This window comes from Mastigoproctus giganteus, chromosome 3, assembly GCF_048544385.1.
Source record: "Mastigoproctus giganteus isolate SK-2022 chromosome 3, ASM4854438v1, whole genome shotgun sequence".
In the NCBI taxonomy this organism is placed as follows: domain Eukaryota; kingdom Metazoa; phylum Arthropoda; class Arachnida; order Uropygi; family Thelyphonidae; genus Mastigoproctus; species Mastigoproctus giganteus.
In genome coordinates, this window is record NC_143577.1 from 222,835,287 (window position 1) to 222,860,763 (window position 25,477).

Sequence of the window (25,477 nt, forward strand, 5' to 3'; positions counted from 1 at the left end):
TACCCGTTGACATCCGCAATATGAAAGGCCAACTTCTGTATTTGGGCTTGTGCAGTTCCAAACTGATGTGCTTAAAGGAACTAAAATTTCATTCATCAATTCTTTATGCATTTTTGGTGATAAGTTAGTAGTAAACAAAAAATGCTAAAAAAAACTGTATGTGTTATGTCTGTAAATTGTGTGTATTCTCGGTCGCTTGTCCTGTTTTCCTGTAAAAAAAACCTGACTTTCCTTGAGCAACTTTCTTTATACTGGCTTGAGTCCAATAGAACATTCAAACTGTTTTACAGATTCATTAGTGTATATTCTTACAGTACGCCTTAAAGTAACTTCAGGCACGTTATACGATCTGCTAATACCTAAGCTCTAAAACATAAGGACTCTTATAATGATCACCTTAGATCCAGTTATCTTAGAAGAGATGTAAATTAGGATTTGGTAAACATGGTCACTTTGGTTCGAATCGGATTTATTAGTTTCACAATTTCTTCCAAGGTAATAAACTTACAACAAAAATGTAACAGTCTATAACATATCGAATTTCAAAATTTACTTTTATTTATATAAAGGTGGAAGAGAAAATAAGATGACTACGGCACGAAATAAAAATCTCCACACCTCACGGGAAAACAACTTCTTCAGAATTATCGTCAAGCCATAGTTCTTTGCGTTGTGGTTGATTTTTTCCCACTTTGTAACATTATTACAGAAATTGTTTATGAAATGCAAGAATGGTTAGTTTTAGGAGCTGGTCTAAATTAGAGACCTTCTCCATAACCATTGCCCTCGTGGGTAACAAAGTTGATAGAATCGTCGTCCTTCCCATACCAGTTGATAAAGACCTGAGTTCGAGTTCCGTCGATGACGTGAGGAATTTTTATGGGCCTTTTTTACCAAGTGGCTGAATGAGTTGGTATCAGGTGAGGGTAACGTGGTTTTTTCTCCCGGAAACTCGGGGTCTTCATCCAGCAAACAGCAAATCGACGACAGAACACACAATTTACAGACAGTATATACGGACTAATATGGCTTTAGTCGCTGATGTTCCTAAAACCCTACAACAACCCTAACCCTTCATTCATGGGTAATGCTGCGCCCTCAGAGTAAAAGCTGGAATGAGACATGTCAAATGTGTATGTAGGGTACTTTTAACTAGACTTAAAGAATTCCTTAACTGTGAGATTTGTTGTGGGGCTTCCTTGCAGCACATGGCTAATACTAATACTTCGAAAAGTTTCAATAATTTATGCCATATAATTAATACTTTACTTACTAAATGACGTACTCAAAACAAAAATAAACCTCTCAGATAGAATTATATATTAATATTTCAATTACATTCATTCTAAATGTCTATTTTTTGCTATTTGTTTTATTTCTTCACTTTTGTAATGCAATATATCTAAAAAGAAATTTGCGAATAAACGACAATGAATTTCTAACGCAAAAGAATTAATTATATAAATAAATATAAAAATAAATAATTACTTCCAACTCAAAGCAATTTAAATTCTTACAGGAACGAATAGTTTGCTTTCTTGATTTATTAATAACAGAACTTTTAAGACACTTCTAAGGATAACTCCATGATTCTTTTATTGGCTCTATGTTGATACAATTAGTTTAAATTTTGATTGTTATTAAAGCAGGGCTACAAACTAATCTTTATAATAATTATAATTTTCAATTTTAGATTTGTTTTTTTCTGAGCTGTAAAATAATAATGTAACGTTGTTAGTATCGCCATCTAGTGTTCAGATAAAATAATTTCTGAATTTTACACTACCGTATTTTAATAATTGGAGATTTTATATGACTATTTTAAAAAGGATAATTAAATGTTTATCGGTGTAAAAATGTCTAATTACCGAAGAAGGGTTTATAACCAATAACTTGTATTAGAACAGAGTAATAAAATGGGAAAAATAGATTCAGACAACACAACTATACGTTTTAATTCCCTTCAGCTATTAGACGTCATAAACACTAATTTTTGTTTATAAAAGAGTGCATTGCATTCTCAGCATAGTAGCCTTTTAAAATTAATTATTTAAAAATTTAAATAACTTTACAAAATCTTTTTCTCGAAACTAAATATTATTTATTAATAGCCACATAAATATTAGAATTTAAATTTATCGATAAGTCAATTTATATTTTTCAGAAACGTGCTTAATCTGCTGGAAGCATTTGAAAAAGATTAAGGTGTAAGGGTTCAATTTTTCGAAAAAATTTGATAAGCTTCCAGTTATGACCACAAGATGGCACACACGTGAATCATTCACAAACTTGTATTACAATTCTTACTAATATATGAAATTATTAGTATTTTTTATAATTTAATGAATTGGGACTGTGTTTAAAAATCAGCCATTGGAACAAAATTTAATGGTCATCTCAAAACTTTTGGGACTTATTCTAAGCTCAATTTGCCCCTGTAAAAACTGCTCTCCGTTATAGATGATATGAATACTAGCAAACCCAACCTTTGCCAACGAATAAAATATATTCAAACCTTGAGCTGGTTTTCTATCATGCTTGGCGTCGATTAAATATTAAAAATCTTAAATATAGCTTAGCATAGACTTACTGTCTACAATGAATTGCATCAACAGGAGATACAGGAATTTTATAAATAGGTTGATTGCCGCATCGTATATTCGCATTTTGGACAACAGCATGTTACCTTCATTATTTTAAATTGAAGATTATCATTAATATGTTTAGATTCCCTCGTAGAAGTTCAATTCGTTCTCAATGTAATGTCCCAATCACAATGCAATACCATGAAGGTATCTGACACTTTGGCGCTTAACACACACCGCTATGTGAAGATTGATTGAGGTGTTCCCCTTTACTCTTAATTGGGACTGTTCAAGATTGAGGAAAAGTTCTTCATTGTGACTATAATTCCTGTTTTGGACATCTACTTCCTGGATTGGACGTCTCCTCATTTTGAATCTTCATAGTGGACCTACAACTGTCAATTGTATCCTTAGAGATCATCTGAGGATTCAATTGATGTTAGAGACCATCACAACTTTATGTTGGACGAAAAACTCGAGTTTCCGGGAGAAAATCCATGCTACCCTCGCCTGAGACCAACTAACTCAGCCACGTTATGAAAAAGCCTCATAAAAATTTCTTCCGTCATTAATTGGACTCGAACTCAGGTCTTTTTCATCCTATGTGGGGAGGACGGCAATTCTACTAACTGTGCTACCCGCTAGGACTTCCTCGGGTCATTGAGGATTAGAACTCGAGCTTTTTTCACTTTCGTCTGCATCAATTTCGATTTAATTCATTTTCTGTTATTATAAAATTATTTAATTCCCAGTGAGTATTAAACAGCCTTTCGGCAGGTATTCCTTCCCCAAAGACTTCTTAATGATAGCATGTAGTTGTAAAATTGGTCAGTAACCAGAACAGGATCATCAATAGTTATTCCATTCTTGTACGGTGGACCAACGTGATTCATCCCTTAAATTCTAGTGTTAAATATGCAAAGAATTCTTTGCTGCCTTTCTTTGAGTTCTAAACCAAAAACTTCTCAAAATCTGCTTAACCTCATGAGTACCTTGATTACACGTTAGTCTTTATTTATTGTGGACTCAGTATCCTTTGACAATTTATATTCATTCCATGTATTTTTCTTCTCCGCATGCAGTATGGAGTTTATGGAGTTCCAAAGAGGTATGATTATCGGTTGACATGTCAGTCATTTGTTGAAGTACCACAACAGACCTCTTGGGTTTCTTGTAGTGCTTGAGTGGCTTGTAATCTTGAGTGGGCTGAGTTGCGGAAAGATGTAAATTGGTTGCGTTCTAACAATGAAGTTTGGAGGCAGCATCACAGTGTGTGGATTTATTGCTGAAGGTTCGCACTAGAATCTTTGGTAATAGTGTTGGTACCTTGATTGCCGCATCGTATATTCGCATTTTGGACAACAGCATGTTACCTTCATTCTGCCATTTCCTTAGAACTGGCTTTCATGTTGTAGTGCAATGAAGTCAGCGCATTACGTAAGTTATTTGAGCAATACGAGATTCCATAATTGTCCTGACCGTTCCAGAGTAATGATTTGAATTCCACAGAGCTTTTGGAACGAAGCGGACAGGTGTTGTTGTTGAATTTTAGGAGCATCCACGACTAAGGCCATACTGCTCCATGTGTATTGTCTGTAAATTGCGTGTGTTCTGAGGTCGAATTTCTGTTTGCTGGACGAAAACCCGAGTTTCCGGGAATAAAAACCATGCTACCCTCGTCTGAGATCGACTAACTAAGTCAAGTTGTGAAAAAGGTCCATAAAAATTCCTCCTGTCATCGACAGGACTCTAACTCAGTTCTTTTCTACTCGGTGTGGGGAGGACAGTGATCCTACCAACTATGCTACCAACTAGGGCCCCCGGACAGGTGTGACGACGCTGAAGAAGGAATAACAAATTATCACATTTGAGCCATCCGAGAATTGCCTCATCTGGCCATATGTATAATGTCTGTAAATTGCGTACATTCTCTGGTCTGTTTGCTTGTTTGTTGGAAGAAAACCCCTAGTGGAAACTTTGCTGTCCCTGCCTGAGACCGACTACTTGATCTTAGAATGGAAAAAAAAAAGCACATAAAAGCCCCTCGCGTCACTGAAGGGATTCGAGCTCGGCCCATTTCCACCTGGTGTGCGAAGGACAGTGATTATAACCATTGTATTACCCACTAAGATACCAAAGAAGGAACATGGCCAAATTCCAGCTGGATGCTATCGTGAGTTGCTGGAAAGTCTTAAAAAGAGAGTCAATGCTCTCAGACTACAGGGCACCTCCGTAGCTAGGTGGGCAGAAGCAGTAGTGCGTAACACACACTTCTTAATTAGACCTGGGTTCGAGCCCGTGACCACCAAATACGGATGATGAGGAAAGGTCAGGGAATGACCACTGCGTATCCCGGAGCAATATGGCCTTAGTTGCTAATGCTCCTAAAAAAAAAAAAAAAAAAAAACAAATAACAACTCAGACTACAGATGAACCAACATCTTATAACGTCTAAAAATTAATTTTATCCAGCATTACCGATACTTTTGAGAGAATGTGTACGTATGCAAATATTCGCTAGTGAGATATCAAGGATTTTTTTTGTATGCCCAGTGATATGCCCTATAAAATCTTGACCACTGACACTGTTAAGACGAATTAAAATATCATATTGCAAGCGGTATGTTGATAGCTATAGACAGAAATAGTGCTGTAATTAAATTACACTCAGTGGCCAAAAAATTAGAAACCTTTTGCAGTCGGTGTCAATATCTAAGTAAACATACTGTATGCAAATATCTTTTCACACGGTAGGTTCAAAAGTCCCTTTACTATCAGATAAATACTGTATGCTCTCCTTGGACTTCTTGGTGGATTCGGTAATGGATTCCACCATTCCAGATTCGACTGGAAAGGTGCCGGCAATGCCAAGACCCGAAAGTGGAATTGTGGAAAAAGATCACGTGGTCTTACTTAGTCTCGAATTAAACTTTTGTTCTCCAATGGGAGCGTGAAGGTGTATTGTGAACTTCATGAAGCCATGCATCCAGTCTCCTGTGTCCACCATTCAAGTAGCAGGAGTTGTATCATGGTATGGGTAGGTTCTATTGGTACGGAATGGGTCTGCTCATAACGTCAGAAGGTCGTATTACCTCCAATGAATAAGTGTATTTGAATGGTTCAAGGATCATTTCCAAGATTACCAATCTACCCTGGCCACCCAATTCTCCAGATCTGAATCCAAGTGAGAATCTCTGGGATATGCTGGAAAGGGCAGTTCGGCTTTGTAGTCCTCTACAGACGACAATGCAGCAACTGATAAATATCCTGATGGAAGAAAGAAAAATCAAATCTGTTTTGCTAGAATCCCTCAGAAACCTCGCGGAATCCATGATGACGTGTACGAGCTGTAATTCGAACAAAAGGTAGCCTTACTAGAGTTTGACTAAAGGCTTTTAATTTTCTGGCCAGTGAGTGTAGATTTGTAGAGAGTAACTTCCACGCCTTCTTTCGAAGACAAAGGGCAAACAGCGTAAAAGAATCGCTCAAGAGATTGGTCTGACGAAAGCAAAACCTGTTACCGATAACACGACCTGCAGACACAAATCGAATCTTGGAGCTCGCACCAGGAAGTGAAAGTTTTGTGAGACTTATGCGCTCGTACCTGCGCATAAATAAAAGAAAAGTCCGTTATCGGTTGGGTCAGGAAACGAAGATTGCGACGAATGTGGTAAACTGTTCAAATAGGAGGGGTCCCTCTTAGTTAAGGCACACCGCGAACATTTATCAATTGTGGAGTCCACCTGTGTGGCAGATAAGTTGCCATGGCGCTATCTGTGGAGGAGCTTTATAAATAGCCGTGCTTCGAAATAGAATGGCGTTTCTGAATAGAAACACGGCCATGTTTATTAAACACGATCAAGAATCCGGGAGGAGGGGGCCCTCCACTGAAGCACTTCCGAAAGCTACTAATAAAAATTCGTACTTCCGCATCCATTTGCTTAAAAGTTTCAAAAGAAACCGGCTGCATCCTTAGTTTTCTTTCTCCCTTTCTCTGTTTTTTTTTTCGCCATTTTCTTCTGTCTTTCTCTTTCTTTTTCACTTCCGTCTTTTTATCTCTTGCTCTTTGTTTATTATTATTTCCCCTTCTTACATTTCCCTTTTCTCTCTCCCTTTCTCTCTCTCTCTCTTTTACTCATTTTATATTTCTCTCTCACTGTCCTTCTGTTTTTCTGCCTCTCACTATTTTTCTATTTCTCACTGGCGACTGCCCTCACTTCCTTACTATCTTTCAATTTCTCTCTCCACCTCTCTAATTATCTTTCTAATTTTCTCTCTCTCTCTCTCTCTCTCTCTCTCTCTCTCTCTCTCTCCTTACTATCTTTCAATTTCTCTTTCTGCCACTCCACCTCTCTCATTATCTTTTTCTCTGTCTCACTATTCCTCTATTCCGCTCTGTCTCTCACTATATTTCTCTCTCTCTCTCTCTCTCTCTCTCTCTCTCTCTTACTAACTTTCTATGTCTCGGTCTTTTGCTTTCTTTTTCTCTCTATTACTCTCCATTTTTCTCTCGCTCTTACTGTCTTTCTATTTCTATTCTTTCTACTTTCTCTCTCTCTTTTTATTTCTCTTTCTTCCTCCTTTTCTCTTTCTCTGTCTTGCTCATTTTCTCTCTCTCTCTCTTTCACTATCTTTCTATTTCTCTGTCTTTTGCTTTCTATTTCTTCTTTCTCTCTCTAATTTTCTGTCTCTCTCTCTCTGTTACTTTCTAATTTTCTGTCTCTCTCTCTCTCTTACTAACTTTCTATGTCTCGGTCTTTTGCTTTCTATTTCTCTCTATTACTTTCTATTTTTCTCTCGCTGTTACTGTCTTTCTATTTCTATTCTTTCTACTTTCTCTCTCTCTCTCACTTTTTATTTCTCTTTCTTCCTCCTTTTCTCTTTCTCTGTCTTGCTCATTTTCTCTCTCTCTCACTATCTTTCTATTTTTCTCTGTCTTTTGCTTTCTATCTCTTCTTTCTGTCTCTCTCTCTGTCTCTCCTCTCTCTCTCACTAACTTTCTATGTCTCGGTCTTTTGCTTTCTATTTCTCTCTATTACTTTCTATTTTTCTCTCGCTCTTACTGTTTTTCTATTTCTATTCTTTCTGCTTTCTCTCTCTCTCACTTTTCGTAGTTTCTAGCATTTTCCCTACCCATCACTTGTTCAGAGGAGTCTGTCATCCGTTATAGACCAGAGAATTCACTCCAAGTTTTTTTTTTTTTTTTTTTTTTTTTCTAACCAACATTCCACCTTTTCTCTCTCTCTTTTACTCATTTTCTATTTCCACACACGCAATTTACAGACACGATTTACTTGTGGCTCTTTGAATCCTCATTATTTATAACCGAATTTCTTTTCATTTGCATAGTTTCTTCACTGATGGATAGCAGTACACATTTGCACACAGACAACCCAAATTCACCCCACTAGAAATATAATTAGCCACAATGGCTTGACATCCCCTCATAATATTCCACAATTTAAAATAATCTAACGAGAATATAAGCGTCACCATTCTTTCAACACATTCGCTCTATTATCGTAAGCGAATTACCCATAAAACCAAAATTTCTCCACAAATGCATGAATGTTACGCAAACAAATTCCAGACATCAACAAACACCTCTCCAAGCCAGAAAAATAAATTGCAGCGTAGAAACTACAAACAGTACTTCACTTGTCATTGTTTGGTTTTGCGTCAAGGCAACTAATGTCACGAGGCACCAGCGTATTTTGCTCGGTGTTAGGAGTGCGTATGGTGTGCGGGCTAATATTTTGACAACTTAGTGTATATTTTATATCACTAAATGTTGCGTTACGAATTTCTGTGTCTTTCTGCGCCTGTTATTATTTTGCTGATGTATCTTAGCTTGTTCTAAGGTGACTCATTTTTGCCTTTCTGCCACTTACGTCATAACCCTTTTGAAAAAATCCGCCCCGATTAGATACGCCGCTGACGCCAATTTGCTTTTGAATTTTTCTGACCGAGCGTGCTTCGGTTAGCGCATGCGTCAGATCGACTGATTATTTCAAATCGCAGCAACTGCGAGAGTGCTGTTGCCAGGTGATTGTAAATACAATGGTCATTGAAAATGCGTGTCCGAAGCCTGCCGAACGCTGTCAGGCGAACAGTGAACGCTGGCGTCTTCCACCGAATGCTACCCTCATATGGAGTGGTTCCCTGATTACAGTGTTGGGGTCACCGGTTTCGGTTTAAGTGGTTTCACGTGGAAGAGTTATGTGGTTATTGCGAATACATTCTTAAGAAAGTTGTCTTTTCCCTGCACCACCTGTTGAAACTTCGGAATCAAAATACCTATTCGGGAACTATCTTCAGTGCGCCTAAAGGAGACATTCGCAGGCTACAAGGTGAGTGTTTACATCCGATGTGGGTTATTTAAATATTTTTATGATTACAGTCAATATTGTTTGCGTTTATCAACAAACACCACGCTACCCTTCAAAGAAAGATTTACCGGAGTCCCCGGACCAACGCAACCACGTTTATTGAGTCTAAAATGTATTAAAAATACCACGTATATTGTAAATTTACCATTAACCCGAATTTATAAGCATATCAGTTGTAAAAAGTACATTCAAACCTTGTGTTTAAATAAACGGATAATAATTATATATTTTTATTATTAATAATGAAATCACTATTCTTCTGGAAGTCTGGGAAGTGATATGTTAGATGAGTGTCAAGCACCAAAGCAACTTAGGCTATGAGGCGTTGTATTCTGTCTGTAATTGCATGTGTCTTTTAGTCGGTTTAGAGTTTGCTGGATGAAAACCCCGAGTTTCATGGAGAAAAAAAAAGCAGTCCTCGCTTGAGACTGACTAACTCAGCCACGTTGTGAGAAAAAAGCCCATAAATATTCCCGTTGCATCTGTGACGAGATTTGAGCTTAGGCCTTTTCGACTCAGTGTGGAAGGATGGTGGTTATATCCTCTGTGACTATATACAAGGTGATTGCAGAGTCTGTCACTGCCAAAGAACCAGGGTTCACAGGATAGATTGAAAAATAACACGTGTACTTTAAGTTTACTTGGATATAACAAACATTAATAAATAAAATAATAAATTATGTAATTTTTTACTTAATAAAATACAGCGGGCTCATAATTCCAACGAACCAAGATGGCATCAGCATTTAAGATGCCCACCATTGACTTTATAAGCTTAGTATTAGATATTATGACGCTTGCGAATCACTCTGACGTTTTATTAGACGTATATTCGATGCATTTTGACGTATAAATAGGTTAATGACGTTGTCCATCATTTTGACGTATAAATAGGTTAATGACGTTGTCCATCATTTTGACGTATAAAATATCATGACGTATGCGATAAGATATGGCGTATTATGGAGATCTGTAATTTCTTGTGACGTCATGACGTGTCGAGATGTATGACGACGTGCGTCCTATGAGGTGTATATGCTATGTATTACGTATTATGGAGATCTGCGATTGTTGGCGACATGCATAACGTGTTGAGATGCATAACGACGTGTTATAACGTATTCACACTATGTACGAGGACGTGTTATGACGTGTACACACTATGTATGACGTGTTATAATATATTGTGAAATACATGATGTATTATGATGTATTATGACGTGTTATGATGTATTATAAAGCATTATGGCGTATTGTGATATGATAATTGCGTTCTGTATGCAATAAAGAGTTCTATAAACTGCGAATCACTCTGACGTATTATTACGACGTACATTCGATGCATTTTGACGTATAAATAGGTTTAATGACGTTGTCCAGTTCATTTTAACGTGTAAATAGGTTTATAAAATATCATGACGTATGCGATGAGATATGGCGTATTATGGAGATCTGTGATTTCTTGTGACGTGATGACGTGTCGTGATGTATGATGACGTGACGTGCTATGACGTGTATATGCTATGTATGACGTTATTTAAATTCAGCAGATTGATTGCTATGCAATCGTTTAATCAATGATAAAATTGTTAAATACAAGTGTTTAATCTGTAAATCTTTATCTTTTGATTCTGCAAATTGATACTAGAAGACCTTAAAATGGTGGTGGGGTGGAGTTCGGCGAGTAAAAAATTCGGCAGTTTTTTTAAACTATCTTATAAATTTCCTTTACCCCTTTACTCAGATCCTGGAATTCTTGACTAATATAAGTATCGATTCGGGCGTATTAACACAGAAGAAAATATCAGTTCGGGGATAAACAAATGACTACACGGTATTAATTGCTTTAAATTGTGCGCAGCGGGTGTTTTTTGCTGTTTGTGTGTCGTTGCTTGGAAGTTGCGTGGTTCAGTGTCGCATTAGCATGGTCGCTTTTTGTTCTTGCACCAAATTAGAGGAACAGGAGGGAAATACGTAGGCAGAAATGAGATTAGAAACACCTTAGAGACCAGTACTGGTTTTTAATGTACTCGTGTGAATTTGCTTCACCTCACCTCCCCCCCCCACCGTGAAACATTTTAGGTCAATGTTGTTAATTTTCAGATACTTGGCTTAGTCTTGTAATATTTTAAAAAGTCAATTAATACAATTAAAATGAGCATCCCCTTGGAATGACGGTGAGAGACGGATAGAGAGATATACACTGAGTAGCCACTTTATTAGCAACACCCACTTAATAGCGAGAAGGTCCCCTTTTTGGCTTTCAGAATAGGCTGGATTAGTCGTGATATAGAATCAACGAGGTGTCGAAAGAGTGCCACAGGGATGCTGGCCTATGTTAGCTCAATTTGTTCCCACAGTTTTTGCAAATTGGATTGTTACGGATCTCAGCTCCGAAGAGTTCGTTTAACCTCATCGCAGGTGCTCAACTGGATTGAGATATTGTGAGCACATTCTGAAATGCCTCTTTGGTCACCACTGTTGTACTGGATTGTTATTTGACTGACCATAACCGTTCTGTTACCATGCACAAATCGTGTCCGCTTCCGTTGGCTTCTCGCATCATCCTCTAAGATGCCCAGGTCTTCTATAAGGTGGTTTCCCACCACAGAATCGCCACAGGTCGGATGTTATTTGATTATTGGCCAATCTCGATAAGCCAGAGACACACTCACGCAAGAAAAAGGCACCTGAGTCGCAGTTTTTCGAGATACTCATGCCGGCGCAGCTGCCATTGCTCAAGGTTAATTAAATATTTCGTTTGTCCATTTTTCGCACTGAGTTGCACACGTTCAGCTTCCCTACATTTCTGTCCACCTGCTTTATATCGCATGGTATGAACACGTGATGCTGTTACTGAAGGAGTGTTCCGTTTCAAAAAAAGGACAGGTGCACCTTATAAACTGGCCACTCAGTGTTATTCCAGTGGACAGAGAGAGAGAGAGAGAGACAAAGAAACAGACTGACAGATGGATATACAAACAGAGATTAAGAGAATCGAAAGTTAGTTGATTGATGATTGATTTTTTTCTATCATATTGACCACTTTGCTCATAATGTTCCAATTCATATGGTTGATCATATCGAAAATTGCCCATTGAAGTGTGCTTGTTGTTGTTGTTGTTGTTGTTGAGTTTTAGGAGCTTCAGCGACCAAGACCATTTTGCTCCGTGTATAGTCTGTAAATTCCGTGTGTTCTGAGGTAGATTTTCTGTTTGCTGGACTTAAAACCCAACTTTACGGGAGAAAAAACCATGCTACCTCCACCTGAGACCGACAAACTCAGCTACGTTGTGAAAAAGGCCCATAAATCAACGACGGGAATGGAATTCAGGTCTTTCCTGCCCAGTGTGGGAAGGATGGCGATCCTAGCCACTGTGCTATCCACGAGGGCTGCAAGTGTGCGCTCACTGGCCTATTTGCATGCGTGCTGCTTACAAAACCTGCAAGAACTCACGGGAGAACCATCACTCGCTGCAGCTAAGATTTTCCCTCTTCTTTTTTTTTTTTTGAAGATGCCTTTAAGAGATTATCTCGGTCTTCGTTGGAAAGGTATATTCTTTTTATCATTTCAAGAAATGAAAACAAACATTAAAACAATCAGCCAAAGGCAAGCATCAGAAAACTGAGCTAACTACTTCGTATGTGTGAAGACTTTCCCTAACCAACCAAACCACAATATCATTCAGACATAACTGGAAAAGTGACTGATAGATTCAGCAATAGATAAATAGAATCACCAATAATTTACGTAAAATATCTTACGACCTCTATATTTCGTAATAATGACTGTAAAACACGTTGTTTTCTACCTCGAAGTGCTGACCCTAATGGAAGGACTTTTATTGACCGAAAGATTCGTCCCGCTATGTTTGTGGATATTGAGGCAAAATAAAACGATACCTTATTTCGATGCGTGCAATGGTTATTGGGTTTGTAAACGAATAACGCGATGCACATGTGGTAGATAGAGCCTTTCACACCGAAACTGCCACAAGAGTTCTACTATCCATACTAACACACTGAACAGTGTGAAATGAATAATAAATTACCCTAAGTAGCAAAAAAATGCTACTTAGTGTAACTCTTTTATAGATGTATTTTGTATGTCAAATCCAACGGTGTCATTGGTTTTCTCCAGTGGCAATATTTGGCTTCTCTTCAATAGAAGAATCATAAAAAAGTATACATCTGTACTTTATGAATTTTATTTTCATTTCAAATATATACTTTTACAATTCAACAAGTATATCAACAAGTTGAAACTTGTTTAAAACTCGAAGCTTGCTGAAACTTGTTTAAAACTTGAAGCTTGTTGAAACTTGTTTAAAACTCGAAGCTTGTTCAAACGTGTACAATGCACAAGTTTCAACAATGAAACGTACAATTCATACATTAAGTTTTGAATCAGACTGTTGTTCAGTGTAATTAAAGTTGTATTTGGGGCCCTTTTTTGGCTCTGGATTTGATTCAATCCCTTCTTTATATTTAGATAAACCTGCTTCCGGCATGATGTGTATGGTTTCTGCATCGCCTATAATGTTGAATCCATTGTATGTCTTTTTGCTTCCATTTGTGTGAAATCCGTTAATAAACTGTTCTGCATACACAGTGATCACTGAGTTATAACCACCCCCATTAGTAATGGACTGTGCATAGCTCGCAGTATAAAAAGCCGAAAAGTTTCATACGTTAGAGCAATGGTAATTTGCATCTGGTCGTGCAAGTCAAAGTGATAAAGTAGCAGTTATTGGACGTAGTAAAGATATCACGGAGTTTTAAAAGTGGGAGCTTTGGTATATGTGAAGGTGCGATGTTTTGTTGTGATAAGTGGCCGGTATCAAGAGATTTAGCAGCCAGGAAGCGACAAACACCAGTTTTATTGGCCCCCCTGTCTCTTGTCTGTAGTTGCGCAGAAGCACGCCATATTCATCAATTAGCTCCTGCTGGGCGTTCCCAGAACCGACGAGATGGGGAAGCCATGGAAATATAGGAAAGGAGAGTGGATATATAGTAGAGAGAAGATGGAGAAGTGGAGTAGCGATAGAAAGATGGAGAGGATAGTTAGAGGATATGTATAGCCTGATCCATCCTTTAGTTTTTTTCTGTTATGACAGTACACAAAGCATACACTCTGGTTAATTCTGACTTTTCTACTTCTTGGGGGCAGGACTTGGGGAGCCTTTGGGAGAAGATTCTGGGGGTTTACATCCCCCTCAGGAACTTCAGGGTCAGTAAGTGGAGGATAATCCCCAGTCGGTCCGGACAGTGGCCATTGTTTTGTTTTGGGATAGTGCTGCTTGTATAATAAGACAGGCAAAGTTCTCGGCCATTTATTAATGTAATATGTAGTGCTTTTGCCCTTTACTGATACTCAAATTGGATCAAGAGCTATTCTTGGTGTTTTCATGACCCGTAAGTTGTAATGTTAAACCTTAATGGGAGGGGGAGGGCAGGAATACAGCAGTTTAACCGTAAAATACTCAACATTTTAATAAAATATTAAAATAGAGTCATCATCAGCCATTTTCAATCCACTGCAAGAGGAAGGCCTCTCCAGCAACTTTCCAGTTTCTTCTGTTTTGTGCAATGGCAATCCATTTACTACTCACAAACTCATGAATTTCATCTATCCATCTCCGCCTTTGTCTTCCAGGTTTTCTTCTAGCTCCTCTTGGGTACCATTCTGTTATTTTCTTAGTCCATCTGTCATCATGTCTTCGAGCATTGTGTCCTGCCCAAGACCATTTTAGTTATTTAGTTTTGATAAGAATGTCCTTTACTTGAGTTTGCTGCCTAATCCATGTGTTTCTCTTCTTATCTAACAGTCTGATTCCCAATATAATTCGTTCCATTCTTCGCTGTGTAGTTCTCAGCTTCTCTTCCATTCTTTTGGTGAGTGCCCAAGTTTCACTTCCATAAGTCATGGTGGGGAGTATACATTGGGTCATTATTTTACGTTTCAGACAAACTGGGATATTGCTCTTCAGTATGTGACTATATTTCCTGAATGCTATCCATCCAAAATTTATTCTTCTCTTGACTTCCAGCCATTTATCATTATTACAGCCAATGACTTTTCCCGGATAAGTATATGACTCCACCTCTTCAATTACTGCTCCTTCAATCATTATTTCCCTTTCTGCAGCATACTTGTTCATCATTACTTTTGTTTTAGCCATATTCATCTTTAGTCCAAAATCCTTACTAACTGTGCATAACTGATTAAGATTTTCTTCTAATTCTTTGGGATCGTGGCTTATGACTATATCATCTACAAATCGTAAATGGTTTAGGTACTCTCCATTCATATTGATTCCTTTCTGCGACCAGTCTAATCTTCTGAAAGCTTCCTCTAGGGCAGCAGCAGTAAACAACTTCGGAGATATTGAATCTCCTTGTCGAACTCATTTCTCAATTTTAAATTTATTACTGTCGTTGTCTAGTTTGATAAAAGAGGTAGTGTTCTCATATATTTTCTTCAAAATCATAATATATGGGGTATCTATCTTTGCCCTTGTCTTTCCAGTGCCCGAAACATTGCCTTATGCTGTATGGAGTCAAATGCCTTTTCATAATCCACAAATGCCAGGCATAATGGTGTTTTATATTCATTTGCTTTCTCCATTAGCTGTGATATTACGTGAAGGTGATCCATAGTTGAGAATCCTGTCCTAAAGCCAGCTTGCTCTTTCGGTTGATTCTCATCTGTTAGTAATGACCCTTGTGAACAACTTGTAGATGTGGGATAACAAGCTAATTGGTCTATAATTTCCAATTTCTGATTTATCTCCTTTCTTATGCAACAAAACTATGATTGCATTATTCCACTGCTTAGGCATCACACCTTTTCTAATGCACTTTGTGAAGAGCCTTGCCAGTTTTTGTGTTATGTCTCGTCCTCCCAATTTTAACAACTCTACAATAACTCCATCTTCCCCCGGGGCTTTCTGGATCTTCATTTTCTTCAACGCATGTTCTACCTCATCAGGAAGAATATCGGGTATGTCGTATGTGTTACTAATTTGCGATCCATCTTCCCACTGCTGGCATCATTCCCTTGCTCCTTGTATAATTCTCTATAGTAGTCTTGTGCTATTTGAATTATGCCTTCTCTGCTGTTTATAATTACACCATCGCTATTGTTCAGTTTCAGTATCATTTGTCTTTCTGTATTACTGCTCATGGATGCTGATTTAAGTCCTTTCTTTTCCCTTAATGCTTGTTATATTTTTGTTGTGTTAAATCTTATGTCCTCTCTGAATCTCTTTCTAATGGCTTTGCATAACTCAGTATACTCAATTTTCTCCTTGTCAGTGTTTTTCTTGCTCTTCATTTGTCGTCTTCAGTTCATCATGACAAGTGTTTCTTGACTAATTCTTTCTTCTTTGGCTTTCTTTTTCCCTATAGGTTTCTTGGGTTTTACCACTTTCAGAAAGTTGTAATATTCTTCGTCTATATCTTGGTCCTGAACAGTCTGCAGAAGATCAAACTTGTTCTTAAGTTCCAGTACATACTGCCTTTTCTCCTCTTTTGTTATCTCAAAGACCTGTGTATTATTTACTCGAGTCAGTTTTTTCCTTTCCTTTCCTACATCTGTATCAAGTGTACATCTTACCATTCTGTGATCACTTCCAATTTTTACCTTGTTCAGGACGGTAACATCATTCACGATATATCTTCTGTTAGTGAAGATGAAGTCGATTTCATTAGTTGTTAATCCATTTGGACTCTTCCATGTCCACTTTCTGTTCACCCTTTTCTTGAAAAAAGCGTTCATTACTGACATTCCTCGATATTCTGCAAATTCCACCAGTCTCACCTCTTTCATTTCTTTCGCCAATTCCAAAATTTCCTATAGTTCCTCTTTCTGTGCTGTTTTGTCTCTTTCCGATCTTAGTATTGAAGTCCCCCATAATGATAGTGTAGTGGGTTTTCTGCTCATCTAGAAGACTCTCAATTTCGGTGCACATTTCGTCAACCTCGTCTTGTTACATAAATCATTATAACCTTTAACGTATACCTCTTAGAAATCCTGAGTATTAGTCTTGACACCCTTGGTGATGTACTTTTGAATTCCAAAATGTTGTTTTGTATATCTTTATGGACCAGAAAGCCAACTCCACTTTCTCTCCTTTCACTGTTTCCATTGGTATACAGCAGATTTCCACTTGATAAACTTATAAGTGATTCATTTCTTCTTGTTTCAGCCAAACCGATGATATTCCAATTCACATTTTCTAGTTCCTTTTTCAGCTCTAATATCCTGTCTTCACCGATGAGCGATCTTACGTTGTAACAGGCCAAGTTCAGTTTACGTGCATGGCAGCCTGGTCGTACCCAGAGATTCTTAGCACCATCTGCTTCCACTCTGATCCTCTCGCTGCCGTAAGAGGGGGAGTGAAAGCCGCTGGGGACTGAGGGCTATTTGTTTTGTTGTGTTGTGCTGTCATGTGCTGGAGGATTTGGTATTTTCCTCTTCACACTGACCAGGCGTCTTGAAGAGAACCACTCTACACGTTCGTTGCCACCTAAGTGACGTAACAGGGCTTACCATCGAGGAGGTGTGCATGAGTGGATTTTAGGGAGACAGGCTAACCAGACTTCTCCTAAATCTTCTAAAATAGGAAGATATTGGATCCATCTGTGTTTTAGACTGAGTGTCTGATAACATACAAAATGCCTGTTCCTCTCTATGGCCAGTTCCCCTCTAAAATAGGGTCAGTTAAGGATAACCTTTGGTCCTGATTGTAAAAATATAGTTGAAGTAATTTTACAGGGTTAATTTACTTGGGATGAAAACCTCAAAAAAGAAAGTGTACGAGTTCTCATATTGTGAAAACCTTCACAACTCGTTGTGAAGGTTTTCACAATATGAGAACGCGTTGTGAATCGAGTGTTAAATACAAATAACTACAATATAAATAAATTTTATAGATGAAACATTTATTATTCTATGTTTTTATTCTATTTTGATATCAGCACATGCTCGGAAAAATTCTTGGGGTCCACATCCCATCTTTCCACCGCCATTTTCGCACTTTCCCCATTGGTTAGCTGAAAGTAGAAGAAAAAAATATGATAAGATGATAGTATCAATATTGTGAGACAATGCCTACAATAGTTTGAATAAAATAAGAAAAAAAAAGATGAAACAATGCTGAATTCAAATGAAAACTAAAATCAAATACCTTCTTCTGAGTACACGATAAATCCAATATCCGGTTTCTACTTACCAGCACGATAATGCCACTGGAGAACGCATCTTTCGCATTTCAGTCCTGCTGGAAGTTGCAACTCAACTGGGAAGTTCCCCCTTCCACCGTGAGGAATGATGTATTTGGTTCCTTCTCCATTTGCCAACTCCAACGGATATTGGTCAAGGCAGTCCTGGTCGACTTTTTTGCCTTCAGTTACTGGACAGAGCTTGAATTCGAAGTGACCCATGTGGTTGGCGGTCAACCTCACTACAACTGTAATTTTTTCACCAGACTGGTAAGTCTTAACAATGATTCCGTTGCCATATTTACCACCGTCTTCATTAGGACGAGGCTCGGGTAGGTTCCAAGGATCCCCACAAATGCCGCATTTTCCTCCATTTTTACCCCATTGGATCTGTTAAAGAAACGAAATATTCTGAGATAATCTATCTTCTCCTTGCTATATTTTAGAGAAGTATACGTGGGTTGATCATATTTGGAGAGGCACACTTCAATGAATATCAAAAAATAATTGAATTTCTTTACATCTGTAAAGATTTATACTAATAAAAAGATAATACTAGTGGTTACAATGTAAATAATAGTTCAATTTGTTAAATTTAGGCTAAATAAATGACAAAAACAAAGTCGCAACAAATGTCATGTACTGTAATAATGGCAGTTTTTAATTCATACCTGATAGAGCATCAGAGAGATTATCAATTAATGTATTTCAGAGAAAAAAATACTTTTTAATGGAGGATTAAAAATCGAGGCGTGTGGAATCATTATAAAAATTTACATTAAATTTCAATTTTATCAATGCGCTGTAGAGAATTCTATCAATTTCTCGCACGTAATAACAAAACTCGGTGTTTTGTTTTGAGTTAGGAATCATTGGAGAGTCTGTTACTGGGAATACTGAGGTTTCTGAAAATAATGATCTTGCATTGTTCAAGGCACGTCTCTGTTACTACATATACACTGCCCTACCATTAATATCCCGACACCCCTCCTTGGATGGGGAAACTGGTCCTATGAATACAACATGTCACAGAACCTGCTGTAAATATGCACACTGGGCTTCGAACAGAATTGCAAAAGTGGCATGCAAGATGACACGTTCAACAGAATGATCATCTCAACAAATGCTAGACGCCGATTAACGTGGTGTATGGAGCACGAATCCTGGATTGTAGAACAGTGGAAAACAGTCCTATGGACAGACAAGTCGAGGTTCGCACCCTACCAGTCTGATGGCCGTTCCTGAGTGCGGCGAATACCAGGAGAGCAGTTGCTTTCCGATTGTATCTTCCCAACAATGAAGTCTGGTGGAGGCAGTGTCATGGTATGGGGCTTCTTTCATGGTTTGGCTTGGGCCCATTAGTCGTTATCGACGAAACCATGAATGCTGTGCAATACCAGGACAGCCTGGACAATTATACACTTCGTACATTATGGCAATACTTCGGGGAAGGCCCATACCTGTATCAGCAAGACAACGCGCCATGCCATACTGCTCCCACAGTGTCTCATGTAGGTAATCTGTTATTAAGCTGTGATTATTTGACTAACAGCTTTCAATGGGAAATGAGTGGAGTTTTATCATATTGAATTATATATCAACAATTATAAAAAGCTGTTCTACTTACTCCAAACCCTCCACAGTACAGTTGGTTGTCGTCAACATTAACAGGGGTTTTGAAACCGAAGCGCCACATAGTGGAACGCCCAGGCGGGTCAATAAGACTCCCATGGCCGACCACCATACCAATGGCTAAACATAATACGAAAATTTGCAGCATTTTTCTGTTGCAGTCCGAAATTCCTCAAGAATGTTAGAGACGAGCAATTATGTACACTCTTTTTAATAGATGTCTGTACCTACACACGTGACACTTCAAGGTTTGCACTTGAGATTCAAGTGTAAATTACGGTAAGATACGCAGATATCATATTGACCCATCTGTACGTTTCCCTTAAGACTTAGACTTCCAGTTGGTCCCGTTGATCTTATCATAACTTTTTTCAGAAATATTCGGGAGTTCTTCATCTGTTGACCTTATCTCGCCTCAGACTTCACTGATATTATTCACTCAACAACGCACCAAAAGATAAAAGAAATGAAAAATTTCTAACATCTTGTGAAGTTTTAAAATTTGAGCTATTTATTCTTCGTATTAGTCGAAGAACGGAACCACTATTATCCATCGTGAATTAGGGAATATAACAAGCACACTTTAACCAATAAAAGGCCAGATTCATCAGTACTTATATTAAAGGTAAAATAATTGAAATAGTCTTCGTTCCTTAACTGACAATTGGGGAAAAATTAAACCGTATTCTATAAGATTAACTAAATCATAAATTATGCAAGTAAAATATACCGATTGAAGGAGGATTTGCATAGAACATTAACTGAAATCTAAAATGAAGAAAGGACGCAAAGTTTTCACATAAAAACGTTTAGTTTATTTTTATATAGTTGTCAACCATACAATACAGGCCAAATGACGTCGAGGAGTATGACAAAAATATCTTTAGGCAGATTGAATTGGCTAATAAGTACAATGATTCCATTATGAGCAATTTCAGTCTACCTTCTATAGACTGGAATACGTGGGTCAGAAAAGCACTACATGGTAACAGTTTTGGAATAAACTTTTTGGAAAAGAATAAACTTTGGGATTAAGACGGGCGAAAGCTGATTACATGAAAGAAAACTAACAAAGAGAACTAAGAATGTAGTTGAGGTGTTCTCATATATGAATACAAAAAAGAGAGTAAATAAAATAAGTCCCTTTGATTACAGTCTAAGGCCCATAGAAAGAAGAAATGGCAGATGGATTGAACAGATACTTCTCTAAACTCCAGACGATGCTATGGATTCAGATTGCTGTAAAATGAGATAAAATGATCTCAGAGAAGCGTTTGATAGAAGTGTTACTGAGATTAAAGTATGGCAAGACTACAGAGAAGGATGGTATATATTCAGTTATAATTAAAAAAGGTTGCATGTGAGGGTATCTAACCATTGAGAATGATAATAAGAGCGTCATTAGATTCCGTAAAAATCAGACTGGGGTATTTTCCATGTCTACCCAGTCAATAAAGGTCAATTTCTAAAGAGGAATTGACTAATTACAGGCCATTGAGTTCGACTTCTATGGTATGGAAAATCATGGAGTCCTTGGTTAAAGAAGCGATTCAGGACCATTGCAATAAGAATAGCATATTGAGCAGATCCCAGCATGTGTTTGTTAAAAGGAAGTCATACCTTACCATTCTGGTAAATTACTACGATATGGGCGTTAAACAGTTGGATGCAGATAACAATTTTGAGATGATGTATATCCAGAGTTTAGTTAAGGTCTTAATGCCTTCCTTTATAGAAGGCTCTTACATAAACTGGAAGAAGTAGGAGTTAATGTTAAGATCCTAAGCTGGATCGCAAGCTGGCTAAAAGATAGGAGACAGAGGGTTGTCACAAATGGCCAGTCTTCAAGGTGGCCAACGTATAAAAACTGGAGTCTCGTATATTTCTAATGTTCATAAATGATACTGACGAAGGGAAGGTTTCAAAGTTTGCTGAACAGTTGAGGGCGAGAAGGTGGATTAACAGTTCGAGCAGAGCCATGTCGCTTCAAAAAGACTGGAGTGACGTGTATACAATGGTCCGAGAAATACAATTAAAATTTAAATGATTCTAAATGTTATGTTATGCATTTGGGCAACAGAAATCCTGGAGTCACGCATAAACCAAAGGAAGAAGAGCTAAAAGCCGTTCAAGACACAAAAAAAATTAGGGTGTTACGATTCAGTCTGATATGAAATCTTCCACGCGAAGAAAACAGGCGACTAGAAGGAAAATGGCGGCCTGTACATGAATTATATTGTCTTAGGGCAGATCGAACGGCTAAGTTGGCTTGCGTGGACTGAAAGGTTTTGCAACAAGACATTTAAGGGAAGATCTAAGTGGGATATACAGGGTGTTTCAGTTAAACGTTTCAGAACTTCTAAGAGGGGTAGGGTACATCCTGACAACTCGAAATCATATAGCAATGTGGGGTCGGAAATGCTTTCCTGAAGCGGTGTTGTACACAGAAGCACCATAAAGAAAAGAGACCGTAAGTGAGAAATCGTTTTAATAATACATGAAAAGAAGCAAAAGGTACATGGATTAAAGTAAGTGTTCGAAGTTTCTTCCACGGGCTACAATGCACGCCTCACATCTCCGACGCATGGACATCGGAACATTCTGGAATACTCCAGGCGCATTTCGAATTTCTTCGGCAGCTACTGCGATTCTTGCAACCAGCTCCTCAGCATTGTTAACAGGGGTGTCATAAACTAGCGATTTCACATGACCCCAGAAATAAAAATCAAGACATGATAGGTCGGGTGACCGAGCAGGCCAACGCACGGGACCACCACGTCCGATCCACTGTTGACCAAATGTGACATCCAGGTAGTTACGAACATCTCCGCTATAATGGGCAGGGGCTCCATCGTGTTGGAACCGCATTGTCTGTTGCGTCGATGCAGAAATCTGTTCACATCTCAAAAGTTGTGGCAATACTTGCTGCAGAAAGATCAAGTAGATAGGTCCGGTTAGACGACACGGTAACAGGTAAGGTCCGATGAGGTGATCTCCCATAATACCGGCCCATACATTGACCGAAAATCGAATCTGTGCTGCACGACGTCGTATTGCATGCGGGTTCTCGACCGCCCAGATATGGTCGTTATGCGTGTTGAAAATTCCTTCCCTTGTGAAGGATGCCTCATCGGAAAACAACACTTCAGCAGGAAAAAGGGGATTTGTAGCACATTTTCCAAGGTACCACTGTGCGAAAGCAATACGAGGTTGAAGAAACTTCGAACACTTACTTTAATCCATGTACCTTTTGCTTCTTTTCATGTATTATTAAAACGATTTCTCACTTGCGGTCTCTTTTCTTTATGGTGCTTCTGTGTACAACACCGCTTCAGGAAAGCATTTCCGACCCCACATTGCTATATGATTTCGAGTTGTTAGGATGTACCCTACCCCTCTTAGAAGTTCTGAAACGTTTAACTGAAACACCCTGTATAAGGCGCTTGAAGGAGTTGTGTAAAATGAATAAGGAAGATCTATCTCAATTGTAAGCGAGACAAGAACCAGGAGGCACAAATATAAGATCTCAGAGCACAGGTCGGCAACAAAAAAAAAAAAAAAAAAAAAAAAAAACACATTTTTTTTTCGCTCCCTGTTAAAATTCAGGGTGATTCTTGTAGATTTGACATTGATGAATTCAAATATGGCAACCATATTGGCGTAACACACCAATTTTAAGGAAAAGAGGAATAAAGTCAAAAACTAAGTTTCTAGTAAAAAAGATTTCATATATTTTAAGAAAATGTTACACACAGTACTAAATATTGAACAATGGGTCTATTAACCTTATTCTATTTACAAAAATGTTTATCTGATAACAAAAAACAAAGTTATTAGCTTTTTAGCTATTAGTGATAACCGACACAATGTTTTGCTTGCTTATCAAAATTCTCAAAGTATTTTAGACATGCAACATATTGCTGATTATCATTTTTTAGCATTCACTGAAACTTGGCTTTTTGACGCCATCCCGGATAGCATATTCACTGCCCCGCACTTCCAAGCGCTTAGGCGCAACCGTCGAAGCCGTGGTGGGGGGGTTCTAGTTCTTTGATATCGATATTTCAAGCTGCTTAGTTTAGGGATCCTCAGTGAGAATTCATCCCTTGCTCAAGAAATCTAATTCTACACTATTTCTTCTAATCGCTTTGTACCTGCCCTATCTTCGCTTCCACAGTTTCTGTTCTGGACAGGAACTTATACCATCTTTTAACCGCAATCTCGCCATCCACTCACTGTTGTTATAGACCACTTCAATCTTCCGAGAATTATCTGGTCTTCTCCACGGGCAGGATTCATCCTCCCTCCTGGTAGTCAACGTGATGGCAAAATTCAATTTGCATCAGTATTGTTTCTGTCCTACCCCGGGCTTAAATTGTTTGGAATTAGTATTTTCTAACGAGGTCATCAAGTCAGAAGAGGTTCCTAACGTTATTCCGTCCGATCATAAAGCTGTTTGTTTAAATCTTATTATACCGAGTGCCTGAAGTTCAGGAAAACCGATTAATTTGTTCTAATTAATGCTTTCTCTTCTTCTTCTTCTTCTTCTGCTTCACCTCCTCCTTCTCCTTTAATCGATTTTTCCGGCCCCAGTGATGTTAACTTTTCTTTTCGAATCCTTCTTGATGAGACATACTAACACATAACAAAAAAACTTTTAACTCTTGGTTTTAACAGGTTTGTCTACCTGTAGAAATGCTCAGTATTTGGGATTGATGGCGCATTAGCTCTGGATGCATGATGCATTTTGCACTTCAAGAGAGAATGGATGCCTCAAACTTCTGTATTCTCCCCTCTCACTCCAAATATGCCATTTGGCAATGATAATTTTAAGGATATAAGATAAATTTGATAAAAATGGGTTTCAGTAACCTTATATTTTAAGTCTACTATAAAAAACAAATGAACTTTGCTATAAGATTTTGTAGGGGCATTTCCGTTTCCTGTGTAGTAGTGTTAGTAAGGTTTGTGTGATTGAAGTCCCGTTAGGTGTGGCGGCTGGTATCGACTGTCCATTACAACATGCGTGTCACAACCTGTTGAAGGAAGGTTTAATGATTCCAAACCTTCCTTCAACGAGTTATGTCACTTGCGTACAAATTTTCTAAATAACACATAGAATTTAATTACACTCATGACTGTTTCGAGGAACACAGTAAAGATATCACCCATCTTGATTGGCCTCCAAATTCGACACTGTGGAAAGCGTTGCAGTCATCATGGCTGCAAATCCCTACACACGTCTTCAGACGTCTTCAGTGGAGTCAATGCCTAGGCGAACAGCAGCTGTTATCCGTGCGGACAGTGGCTCTACATGATAACTCGCTGGCTAAAATAAAACTTCCTGCAGTCCAATCTAAACATTTCCCCCCGTAACTTGAATTTATGTCCCCTAGTTCTAGCATCATTTATAATCTTGAAAATTTTGTCCTCATTCATTTTACTGATGCCTCTCAGAGCCTTAAACACCTCAATCAAATCTCCTCTAAGGTGTCTAGTTTCCAAACTCTGCAACCCACATATTCGAAGTCTTTCTTCATAAGGACGCCCTTTTGCCGATCTCACCAGGCGAGTTACCCTTCTTTGCACCCTTTCAAGAAGCTCGATGTCTTTCTTTAGGTGCGGTCTCCATACTTGAACACAGTA

The 25,477-nt window shown here is 38.3% G+C and overlaps 2 protein-coding genes across 2 annotated transcripts in view; one reads left to right on the forward strand and one right to left on the reverse strand.

Annotated features, from left to right (window-relative positions):
• Positions 1 to 8,806: 8,806 nt before the first annotated feature.
• The window catches only part of LOC150088778 (uncharacterized), a 90,973-nt gene continuing 74,302 nt past the window's right edge, over positions 8,807 to 25,477 (forward strand). The window contains exon 1 of the mRNA XM_090370892.1: positions 8,807 to 8,935. The gene's annotated coding sequence lies outside the window, so the exon portion shown is untranslated. The remainder of the gene's footprint in view (positions 8,936 to 25,477) is intronic.
• On the reverse strand, positions 17,937 to 19,997 carry LOC150088779 (uncharacterized). The gene is made up of 3 exons (XM_090370320.1): positions 19,827 to 19,997; positions 18,211 to 18,589; positions 17,937 to 18,031 (listed from the first exon to the last, which is right to left on the reverse strand). Exons 1-3 carry the CDS (start codon positions 19,977 to 19,979, stop codon positions 17,937 to 17,939), a joined length of 627 nt encoding a protein of 208 aa, XP_090226446.1. The 5' UTR covers positions 19,980 to 19,997.

Bases quoted from the DNA above. Each gene is read 5' to 3' on its own strand.
- LOC150088779 (XM_090370320.1), bottom strand. From the start codon at position 19,979: ATGCTGCAAATTTTCGTATTATGTTTAGCCATTGGTATGGTGGTCGGC. The intron at 18,590-19,826 runs GTAAGTAGAACA...TTTCTTTAACAG, and splicing joins TGTACTGTGGAGGGTTTGGA to ATCCAATGGGGTAAAAATGG. The intron at 18,032-18,210 runs GTAAGTAGAAAC...TTCTACTTTCAG, and splicing joins CCAGTGGCATTATCGTGCTG to CTAACCAATGGGGAAAGTGC.